This window comes from Canis lupus, chromosome 16 (genome assembly GCF_011100685.1).
Source record: "Canis lupus familiaris isolate Mischka breed German Shepherd chromosome 16, alternate assembly UU_Cfam_GSD_1.0, whole genome shotgun sequence".
NCBI classification, from domain to species: Eukaryota; Metazoa; Chordata; class Mammalia; order Carnivora; family Canidae; genus Canis; species Canis lupus.
This window is the reverse complement of record NC_049237.1, coordinates 20173277-20184742: the sequence shown is the minus strand read 5'-3', so window position 1 is coordinate 20184742 and position 11466 is coordinate 20173277. Positions and strand designations below refer to the sequence as shown.

The 11466-nt window shown below is 51.5% G+C and overlaps 2 protein-coding genes across 13 annotated transcripts in view; one reads left to right on the top strand and one right to left on the bottom strand.

Moving 5' to 3' along the window:
* Positions 1–257: 257 nt before the first annotated feature.
* Positions 258–11371, bottom strand: LOC106559831 (vegetative cell wall protein gp1-like). Of its 5 annotated transcripts, XR_005371385.1 has the most exons (5): positions 10732–11363; positions 5165–5206; positions 4810–5066; positions 3801–3867; positions 258–3339 (listed from the first exon to the last, which is right to left on the bottom strand). XR_005371385.1 is itself a non-coding variant. In XM_038559831.1 (3 exons), the coding sequence occupies exons 1-2, from the start codon at positions 11051–11053 to the stop codon at positions 5184–5186; spliced, it is 345 nt and encodes a 114-aa protein (XP_038415759.1). In that variant the 5' UTR covers positions 11054–11371; the 3' UTR covers positions 4235–5066; positions 5165–5183. The 5 variants fall into 5 exon arrangements, 1 of the variants encoding a protein (XP_038415759.1); XR_005371386.1 differs by lacking the exon at positions 3801–3867 and having other exon boundaries at positions 270–1142; positions 10732–11360; XR_005371387.1 differs by lacking the exon at positions 3801–3867 and having other exon boundaries at positions 270–1075; positions 10732–11360.
* The window catches only part of LMBR1 (limb development membrane protein 1), a 147102-nt gene continuing 145633 nt past the window's right edge, over positions 9998–11466 (top strand). For all 8 annotated transcript variants that reach the window (XR_005371383.1, XR_005371382.1, XM_038559822.1 and 5 more), the window contains exon 1: positions 9998–10205. Coding sequence is in view for 6 of the 8 variants with exons in the window: in XM_038559822.1 (XP_038415750.1) it covers positions 10140–10205 (66 nt within the window). In the remaining 2 variants the exon portion in view is untranslated. The remainder of the gene's footprint in view (positions 10206–11466) is intronic.

Genomic DNA, 11466 nt, shown 5'->3' with positions numbered 1-11466 from the left:
GTGTGTGTGTGTGTTTCATGTTTTGAATTTCTCTTTTTACATTTTTTTAAATATTTTATTTTTTTATGACACACACACACACACACACACACACACACACACACACACACACAGAGGCAGAGGCAGGCTCCATGCAGGGAGCCAGATGTGGGACTGGATCCCAGGACTACAGGATCACACCTTGGGCCAAAGGCAGGTGCTAAGCCACTGAGCCACCCAGGGATCCCCCTTGAATTTCTAAGTGTACACCTTGGAGGGCATTTTGCCTCACTTGAAGATTTCTCTTTTTTATTTATTTAAAAGATTTTCTTTATTGATTCATGAGAGGCACAGAAAGGCAGAGACACAGGCAGAGGGAGAAGCAGGCTCCCTGCAGGGAGCCTGATGTAGGACTGGATCCCAGGACCCTGGAGTCACGCTCTGAGCTGAGGGCAGACACTCACCCACTGAGCACCCCCAAGGCATCTCTCACGAAGATTTCTTGATGAGGTGAGCAAGCCAGGCATTGGGAGGCGTCTGTGCCTCCTGTAACCGGTGAGCCATTGTCTACAACCAACCTCCCGACGCAGCCCAGGGTACCCTCAGCAGCGCCTGGGAGAGAATTACAGGGGCCCCTGCCCTTGGACAGCTGATGCTGCCGGAGACAAGACACACACACAGATACACAAACAACGACAGTGAGGACACTGGCTGCGCCACACATCAGGTTAAAGCAGACAGCAACGTGGGCTCTCAGGCACACGTGTTGTTTGTGCTCTTGTCTTGATGTTTTATGGTCAAAGAAACCTTTCCAGAAGGATGAGCAAGACTTGAGTGATGGAGTAATGCTTCTGTGTCCTGCAGAGTGCAGTTTCTCCCAAAACCTACGGTGTCCCCAACGACGATGGGCGAGTAGTCCCTTGGTTCGGCCGCCCGATGGCGACACTTGGGTCCAGGGCACTTGCTGTCAGCTCCGGGTCGAGCGCATGTGCGAGGATGCAGGGTGCTCCGACCGAAGTCTCTAGCTCGCCGTTGATGGTTATGCCATGGAGATTATCAAACTCACTTCCCCGGTAGAGTGATTATATGATGCTCACTCGAAAATCGGGTTAAAAAGACCGTAAAAGAGGAACATTAGCAGGATGTTTAGGCATGCCACAGCTCTGGAGCGTGAAAGGTAAGGAAGGTATTTTTGTCAGCATTTCAAGCTACCTAGATAAGCCTCTCTAGCTCCCTAAGCGACACTTGGCAGAGGTGCCCGCCTCATGCCTGTGATGTTATAGCTGACAGGGGGGCCTTGGTTCTTGTACCGGGACGAATGGCTGCGACTGTGAACCTGGATTGTACCCCTCCTGCTGCCACTTCTTCCTCCCAGGCCCAGTTCTCAAGCGGGTGGCCTGGGCTCTCAGGGGCTAAGTAGGTGTTTTCCAAAGCCATTGGAGTAGGCAAGAGAGAGAGAGAGAGAGAGAGAGACCCCACTGACCCCTCCTTCCTGGGCATTGTTGACTTAATTTACCCTCAGTGGGCTTGTCCCACGTGTGGCAGCCCTGAGGGGGCCTGGATGAGGTCTGCGTTCCCCTGGGTGAATTTCCCAAGGTCCCCCCAGTTAATCTCCCTCCCCAGGTCTGGTGGCAAGGGGAGACTCAAAATGTGATCCATTCCCTTCCCCGCCAGCAATGGCTCTGCCCCTCCCAGGTCCCCCTGGGGAGCCCCGGGCCCCTGTGGCCTCTTCTGACAGCACCTGGGCTGCTGTGGCTACATCCAGAGCAAACCGGGGCAATTCTCTCCAGTGGCCCGCTTGCCCCCGAAACTCCTAACAAGTGCGCAAAAATACATGTACAAGGGGTATACCATATAGCATAGTTTAGATAAGACTAGAAAATTAAAAAAAAAAACAATCTGGATGTCTATTCACCTAAGACGAGATTGATCAATGTAAAAAGTACTAGTCAATGGAGTTAATGAAGCGGTGAGAAGTCTAAACAGAGTCTACATGCCAATGTGTTTCGATAGCCAAGATGTGTTGTCGAATAAAAGGACCCAGTGGCAAAATAGGTCTCGGCTGTGTAATGAACAGTTGCATGTGTGTGGGAGGAGCGGCTGGAGACGCTTACCCCCCTGGTGGTGCTCAGAGATCGGATCTGAGGGGCAGGTGAGAAAGGCATACTTCTTAAGTATACTCTCCTCATCATTTCCTTCTTTTTCTGTAGGCAAAATAATCAAACAGCTATCATGAAATGTGTAAGGTCAGCAACCCTTCTCCTGAGCACTTCTAGAGCTGGCTCTGCAAGCCAACGATGTCTCCTCAGTTTCTGCACCTTGGTTTTGGGCCAGAGGAGGGCTTGCTTTCTCCTCTCCGCCCCCGCTGATGGGTCAGTTTCAGCGGGGCAGGGATGTGTTCATGCCAGCAGGTATTCTCCGCAGAACCCCGTCCAGGGTGAGTCCAAGAACCTGCCCGGTCCTGATTCATCCCCATCGGGCCTTGGTGTGTCCTGTCTCCTCCTTGTTTTCCTCCCATGTCGTCAGCCCAGGCGGTTGTCCCCATTGCTGTTTCGCTCTCTGCCCCTCGATGTACACCTAGCTGAGAATGTGTGCCTCCTCTGAGACAGAGATCAGATTGTGTGTGTGTGTGTGTGTGTGGGTGTATGGGGGGGATACAGGTGTGTACAGGTGTGTTGTCTTGGGATTTAGTGGGTCCCGCCTTCTTGTGGCATAGGGTAAGGAGCTGGGGACTCACACGACACCGAGCTGACAGTGCACTGGGTGAATAAGGCCCAATTCTTCCTGCACATGAATTCCTCACGTCCCTGTTCCCCTTTCCTGAGCCAGCAGCCTTGATCCTTTATTCACACTTCAGTGAGAGTTAGCGGGTGGATGAAAGCCGTGGGACTCACCTCAGACAGAATCTTGCCCAAATCAGAAGCTGACAGCAAGGGTTGACAGGCAGGTGGAGGAGGGGCTGTTTTTTTCTGTGGGCTTAGATTTCCCTGATTGCCAGTAATCACCGCCCCCACCCCACCGGGCACTCCAGGTCTGCATCCCTTCATCTCCTCTGGATGGTTCTCACCGGTTTCAATCCTTGGATGCTACAGCCATGCAATATCTTGGCAAATTCAAACTCCTCTCTTCCATTCTGAGCATCCTTTTCATCTTTGATCCCCTGAGAAGTTTGCCATGAATGTCCTTGAAATTTGTGACGATTTCATGGATACATAACCTAATATGCCGATGTCAGCACAATCCATGCTCAGTCCTGGTTTTTCAGGTGACGACGACGATGACAGCTAGCTGCCGGGTGCCTTTGCACTTTGTGGATGAGGCATTTCTGTGCAGTAACCATGCCTTTTTAGCCTTGTCGTTCTTTCCAGATTATTTCCAGGTGAGAAGACAGAGGGACAAAGCAGATCCGTAACTTGCCCCAAACCCTGCAACCAGGAGTGCTGAGGCTGGCATTCCAGCCCACTCCTCGGAGGTCTGACACTCTTTGTAAGCATTACCCCAGCTAGGTCTCAAAGGAGCGGTTCATCTACCGATGTTAACAAACACTGGCGAGCATTGAACACAAGAACTGGAAAGCAAGGCCCGGGGGCTCCCAGGCAGAGGGGGCAGGTGGATGCTGGGGTCTGCTGCCGGCACGGGGCTGAGATCCATGCCCAAGCTACAGCTTAGTGCTGCCCCAAATGATGTGGTTTTCCTCGTCCATCCTGCCTGCCCCCAGGGCCTCCGTCCATCCCTGCCCGCCCCTGGTGACTCTGTCCACTACTCCCCACTCCCTGTGACTCTGTCCACCCCCCACCTGTCCCCTGGTGACTCTGTCATACCTTTTCTCTCTCAGGACCTCAAATACCACATTCTTCCCTCTGGAGGATGACCTTGCTGCTTGTTTCCCTGAGGAAAGCAGGCAGTCAGAAGAGAACTGAAACACACTCCCTTTTTGGGGTGGAATTGTGTCCCTCAAAATTCACATGTGAACATCCTGATCCCAGGACTTCAGAGAGTGACGCTATTTGGGAGGGGTCTTCAAACAGGTAAGTTGGAGCACCTGGGCGGCTCGATGGCTTGTGTCTGACTCTTGATTTCAGTTCAGGTCATGATATTAGGGTTATAAGATCGAGGCCCACATCGGGCTCTGCACTGGATGTGGAGCCTGCTTGGGATTCTCCTCTCTTTCTCCCTCTCTCCATCCCCTGGCTCCTCTCTCTGTCTCTCTCTCTCTCTCAACAAAACAAAACAAAACAAAACAAAACAAAACAAAACAAAAAAAACACCAAGAGATGATTTAGTTAAATGAGGTCATAGGGAGGGTTCCAAGTCAGTGTGGCCCATGTCCTCATAAGAGGAGATGAGACACAGACACACAGGGGATGGCCATGTGACGACACGGAGGAGATAGCTGTCCACATGTCAAGGAGAGAGCCTGAGGGGTCCACAGCCCTGCTGGCACCTTTGAGGCAGACCCCTAACCTCCAGGGCTATGAGGAATCAAGATTGTTAGTTCGCCCAGGCCGGGTGCTCTGTTATGGCAGCTCCCTGAGACTAAGAAACCCCCACGATGCCTGTCCCCTCTTGCACCTGTGCCTGTGCTTGCTGCCTCTCCTGGGAGAGGAACGATGCATCTATTTTGTGCATCCACACAAACCACTGGTGAACTCTACTCAGTATGAAGTAATGGATGTTTCTAAACCTGGCTGTCCTCTCATGGGTTCAGAATTTTTTTCCTGAGAAAATCCTATTTTCCCTGTAGGAGCCTTCCAGCTCTCCAGACACCTGGTATGATCAGCCACGGGGTGACCATCTCGTTCTCCTCAATTTCCCTTAAAGGATACTAACTTTGATCAGCTGGTTGGTTGACGTTAGCTCCCCAAATGGAAAATCTTCATTTAGGTGCTTTCCAAAACTTTGGCAGCTCTCATGGTTTGCTCCAGCTAATAACTGCTCTACAAGAGGGAGGGAAACCGGCCCTGATTTGTGTCGTTTTCTGATTTCCAAGGTGCAAATTCTTCCACCAGGACTGATGCCAGCTTCCAAAGTGAGGTCATTGAAGGAGTGGCACACTGCTGTACATTTCAGTAACTTTACGAGCACAGCTGATGGTAAAATGCAATAAAATAATTAGGACAGGATGGATTTTGAATATTTGCTACCTTTCAAAAATATAATTTGAATGTATGTTTATATAACTTACCTTGAAATAACAGTTGTAGTTAACAATCAGCTTGCAAAATACCTAAAAATTAACAAGGGGTGTTTGAGAGCTGGTCTCCAGCACATCACTGCCTGCTTATCACTTAGCAAAACCCTAAAGTCCATTTGTCCCTTTAGAAAGTCTAAATTTTATACTTTGTGCATGCTTGTTCCCCAGAGGACTTTGTATTTGGACCACATAATTCCTTTTGGCTGAATCATATCAGAAGCCCCTTTCTGCATCATGACAATTCCCTATACTGTGAGGCAGGGATTTTCTCCCACAAAAGAAGCTGAAAATATCACATTCCTTTGTAGCTCAGGTGTAGCCACCTGGTCCAGGCTCCGCCAACTAGAGAGGCCCACTGCAGTGCTGTGATGGGAGTCCTGTGGGATCAGGGTCCAGGTTGTGGCAAGTCTTAGTAGTGAGCACAGTTACCTCTGCAGCCCCCACACACCGCCCACCCCCCACCATTCTGTGCTTTGCTCTTCCTTTCTGGAAGTTCATCCTTCCTCCTTTCGCTACAGTTCTACTGCATGTTTGTATCCCTATGTAATGATAGTTCTGTTTTGCATCTGTGTCCTACATAATACCTTGTTTTGTTTTGCATGGAGCTTCAGATGGAATCATACTGTATGCATTGTTCTGTCTTCCTTTTGCTTAACACTGTTTCACTGTTTCAGAGATTTGTCCATATTGTTGTTTGCAGCTGTAGTTCATTGATTTTTTTTTACCCCAGTGTCCATTGCATGAACACATCTCAGTTTATTTACCCATCTCACTGTGGATGGATAGCTGGGCTATCTCTAGACTTTTGCTTGTTCAGATATCTTGCTGTATTTGGCTAAGAGAAAAAGAAAAATTTCACCTCTGAAAGAGGCTGGAAGGATCACAGGTTATATCTGAATATTGCTTGGCTTAGTTTTGCATAGGGTATATAAAGAAGTTAATAAAATTGTCTCTGTCACCTTATATCTTAAAACTTTGATTTCATTGTGACCAAGAAAAGCAAAGCAAGGCCTAATGAAGCGGAGGGAATTATCTGGAATTTTAGCAGTTTGAAAGACACGATGTGTACGAAACCAGAGAACAGAGTAACAAGCAGTGTCTTCAACCATGGACATCTGAACTGGAATCCTGGAAGCACTAACAATGCCCACACAATTATTTACATCGGTGTAGAAATTTTAAGCCATACTGAAGTGTGAAGAAGTCTGGGAAATTTCTCAGGGCAACCAACCTACTGACCAAGTAATATTTGCTGGGTGTCTACTTTGTGCAAGGCATTCTATGAGGTATTGCAGGAAGTACACGGATGCTTACAAGATGCAAGAAAAGTTGCTCTAGACCTTACGGAGCTTATACATTGACTATGGATAGACACAGATACAAGTATGTGTGTGCTGAGGGCCAAAGGAATGGCTAGGAGCGTAACCTCTGTAAGGTTTCTGTTTTACCCCTGGATTGTAAGCTCTGTGAGAGCAGACACTGAAATAGTCTGCTTTCCTTCCTTCCTCCCTCCCTCCCTTCCTTCCCTCCTTCCTTCCTTCCTTCCGATTTTATTTATTTACTTGAAAGAGAGAGCATGAGCAAGGGGAGCAGCAGAGGGAGCGGGAGAAGCAGACTCCCTGCTGAGCAGGGAACACTTCCCCCCACCCCGTGTGGGGCTCCATCCCACCACCCCAGGGTCATGACTTGAGCCAAAGGCAGATGCTCCACCGACAGAGCCCCCTCCCCCCAGGTGCCCCCTGAAGTCTTCTTTCCATCATGTCCCCACAGTTGAAGAGATGAACAAATGAAGAGACTGGAATCATCAGGAAAGACTTTGTGGAGAAGAAAGTTCTTTTAATTTAATTATTTAATTTAAATTCAATTAATTAACACATAGTGTATTACTGGTTTCAGAGTTGGAGGTCAGGGATTCATCAGTCTGATATAACACCCAGTGCTCATCCCATCATGTGTCCTCCTGCATGCCCATACTCCAGTGACCCCACCTCCCAACCCCACCCCTCCAGTGACCCTGTTCCTAGGATTAAGTCTCTCATGGTTTGTTTCCCTCTCTGATTTCGTCTTGTTTTATTTTTCCCTCCCTTCCCCTATGATCCTGTTTTGTTTCTTTAATTCCACATATGAGTGAGATCATATAATTGTCTTTCTCTGACTTATTTCACTCAGCTCCAATACCCTCTAGCTCCATCCATGTCGATATAAATGGCACGATTTCATTCTTTTAGATGGCTGAATAATATTCCATTGTATATATACCAAATCTTCTTTATCGATTCATCAGTCAATGGAGCTCTGGGCTCCTTCCACAGTTTGGCTATTGTGGACATTGCTGCTGTGAATATTGGGGTACAGGGGATCACTATGGATCACTTTGGATCACTATGTTTGTATCCTTTGGATAAATACTCGGTAGTACAATTGCTGGGTTGTAGGGTAGCTCTGTGTTTAACTTTATGAGGAACCTCCACCCTATTCTCCAGAGTGGCTGCACCAGCCTGCATTCCCACCAGCAGCGCTCGAGGGATCCCCTTTCTGAGAAGGAAGATCCTGGTGTGAACACTGAGAGAGGTAGCACTGACTCTGAAAAGTAGGAATTGGTGAAGGGGCTGGGCCTCGGCATTTCAGGTTGGAGAGAGGAGGAAGCCAGGCTGTAGCAAAGGGCTCGGCAGGGAATGAAGTGGGGAGGACTCTGGAAGGGCGGGGTAGGGCCCCAAAGTCAAGGTCTTGAATGCGAAGTTAAGGAGTTTAATTTTCTTCTACAGTTAGAGAGAAGAACTGCATTGCAGTGTATTGAGCAGGGGAGAGAACCTATGTTTTGGGAAGATTTGTTTTAGAGGGATGCAGAAAAAGGAGTGTGTCAGCTTGGGTGACAGAGAAAACTGGGATCCCTGTCTCTAGACTATTGGGGCTTATTTGCGCAGTAGCAGTTGGAGGACGCCCAGGGTGGCAAGAAGGGACAAGCCCTGATGCACAACAACTTTTCCAAGCAGTTTCATATTTTCTACTTTTTTTTTTTTTTTTGGCCAAAGCAAGTTACCTGTTCAGGTCCAGATTCAAGGGGTTGGAAAATAAATACCACTTCTTGATGGAAGGAGGGGCAAAGCCATAAGTCATGGGGGAGAATATATAGGGAGGGGTGAGTTCTGGCCTTTGGGAAGTCTCCTACCCTGGGCTAAGGGCTAAAGGAAACAGAAAGGTCTAGATGCTTGGAGGTTGGGTTAGAAAGAGCAGAAATGCATGCATCCACTTTCTGGAACACATCTAAATGTCATACATCTTCAAATCTGCCTCTGATTTGGAGAGACGAACCCAGAAATTTTGCAGACCATTTTGGGCAAGTATTTAACCCAGCTCTCAGAACACGGGTGTCTAGAAAAACAGACTCAGATACTGTGTCTTTTCCTGGCTCTTTTGGGCTGAGTCATTTTATTATTTTTTAATATTTTATTTATTTATTCATGAGAGACACACAGAGAGAGGCAGGGACACAGGTAGAGGGAGAAGCAGGCTCCATGCAGGGAGTCCAACATGGGACTCGATCCCGGGACTCCAAGATTACGCCTTGGGCCAAAGGCAGGCGCCAAACCACTGAGCCACCCTGGGATCCCCATGGGTTGAGTCATTTTAAAAATAAAAGTGAACATTGAATTTAAGCAGTTGGAAGCATTCCTGGTTTCTTATCAGCTATGGCAGCAGGGGCACTCCCTCAAACCAAACCTCAAGTTCTGAGTCCTCCCACTACCAACAATCTACAGTGTAATGCATTGTAGGCATAGCATATGGGGTTGACGAGCTTTTTGGACACCATCAGAAAAAAGTTTTTTAGTCATGAAAAAATTTTTTAACTCAAAATTGCAAAAGATACCAAAGAATCTAAATTCACATATATTATTAAAATACTTTGAAAGCAATTTCTATTTTTCCTTACTTCTCAGAGATGACAAAGGTCACATAGACCATAGCAATTTAAATGACTTCTTTATAGCCAAATAAATCCAAAAGTAGAATAAATATTCCTTCAAACCCAGTTTCATGGCAAAAATCCAAAATAAGATACTTCATATACAAAGAGGATGAATTACTTTGTGTGTTTGGATGTACCTAATCTAAACGTGCTGTGCAGGGTCTCGGGAAGGTCATAGAACACCCCAAGGACAGGGAGGATGACTTTATGGATTTGGCAAGAGCCTCACCTTCAGGGCTATCTACATTTTCCAGGTAGGGAAACCACTTAGATCCGCAGAGGCCAGCTTTCCAGGGGTTCACTCAACACGTGTCCGAGGCGACTCCTCCTGGCCTTGGACTGGCTTTAGCAGAGCGCAGGTTTCCCTGGGAAACCTCCTGCGTGACTCTGCCCTGTGCTGAGCGCTGTGTGCCATCATCCAGGGACCAGGAGCTGGGCGCTGCGTGTCAGAGACTGGGTGCTGAGTGCTCCAGGCCAGGACCGGGTGCTGGGTGCACCCTGCCCGGAACCGGGTGTTGAGTGCTCCGTGCCAGGGACCGGGTGCCGGGCCACGATGATTCCTTTCTGCGGGGAACGACTGCACCGAGACTGTGGCCGGCTGCCCGCCTGTTAGCCCTGAGGGAGGTACAAACCGCCGCCGCGTCCCCACCCGGATCGGGACCGGTCCTCACAGCCGAGCTCAGGCCTCCACTTCCTGGGGGCGTGGGGCGTGGCCCCGCCTCCCACCCCGGTAGGTCCCGCCCCTCGGCGGCTCCCGTTCGCAGACGCCGCGGCGCGCTCCTCTGACGTGAAGCGCCTTCCTCTGACGTCAGGTCCCGCCCCGGCCCCGCCCCGCGCCCGCCCTCCGCAGCCCGAGCGGCTTTGCCTGAGGCGGCGGCGGGGGTCGCGGTCGCCCACCCTGCGGCGGCCCGCTGTCAGTCGGCTCCCGTCCCCGGCCGGCGGGCGATGGTGCGGCGGAGCGCGCGGACGCGGGCGGCGCGGCGGCGGGCATGAGGGAGGATGGAAGGGCAGGACGAGGTGTCGGCGCGGGAGCAGCACTTCCACAGCCAAGTGCGGGAGTCCACGGTGAGCCGGCCCCCGCCCCCCGCCCCCGAGGCCCCGGGCCCTCCCCGCCTCCCGCGCCCCTGCCCGAGCGCGCTGGCGGCCCCCCACGCCCCGTGCCCAGGTCTCGCCCTCGCCCTCGCCCTCGGCCACGCCCCCGCCGCGCCCCTCCCCCTTCGTGCGGGCCACACGCCGCCCCCGCGGCCCCGGAGCTCTGGGGGCGCCGCGCCGTCGGGCGAGCTGACCTCCGCGCGGGGAGGAGCGCCCGAGGCGGTCGCCCGCGCCGTCCCCTCGGCGCCCGCGTCGGAGCGGGGGGCGGACGCCGGCCCCGCAGACCCGCGAGCCTGCGGGCCCTCCCGGCGCCCGGGTGCAGAGCCGAGCGTCGGCCGCCCGGCTGGTGGCCCCGGCGGCTCTCGGACCCCCCGCCCCGCGCCGTAGGGGTGGGGAGAGCGGCGGTGTGGGCCCGGGCCGCGGTGCTGCGGGGCGGCTGCTCCGGTTCCCCGTTGGGTCCTGCCGCCGGCCTCGGGGCCCCGCACCTGCCGAGGCTCACCTGCTCGTGCTCGTCGGCCGCAGCCTGGGGGCAGGTAGAGACGGTCGGCCGGACGGTCGCCTCTTGCCGCGGCCCTGGGTGTGGGGAGTGGAGGATCCCGCTGCCGAGCCGTCACCTGGAGGACGGAGCCGTCCTGGGGCGGCGCGTGCGTGGCTGTGGCGGGACGGGCGCCCTCGCTGGTTTGAGGCTCGGGCTGCGGCCGCTGTGGGCGTTTCCGGGGTGTGCGGGACCGCGCCGGGGAGCGGGGCGCTGGGGACGGCTGGGGACCGCTCCTCGGCGGCGGCGGCGTCGCTCGCTTCTCTAACGTACGCACACCTGGCATTTCTGTGCTTTTCTAGACGCAAGCCGTTGTAGTCAGCGTGTCATCCTGTTTGTCGCCTAGGAAGAGCATTTGCGCTTCCCTGATGAATGAATTTGAGTACCTCGTCATAGACTTAGGGTCATTGGAACTCTGTTGTGAAGCGTCTTCAAATCTTTCCCCCATTTTTAAATTCTCCTTCTAATCTCTTTAAATATTGACCTGCGCGATTTCTTTATATATTGAATATGATACCTTGGTCAGGTATATGTATTGAAAATGTTTTTGTGTTTTTTCCATTTTGTGGGTGCTTAAACTACTCGATATCCTCCGATGAGCAGAAATTCCTAATTTTTTTTCTCTTAATTTTTATATGGTTCACTTGATCAAAAAATCTTCTTATATGGTCAGTACTTTCCTGTTTAAGAAATCTGTGC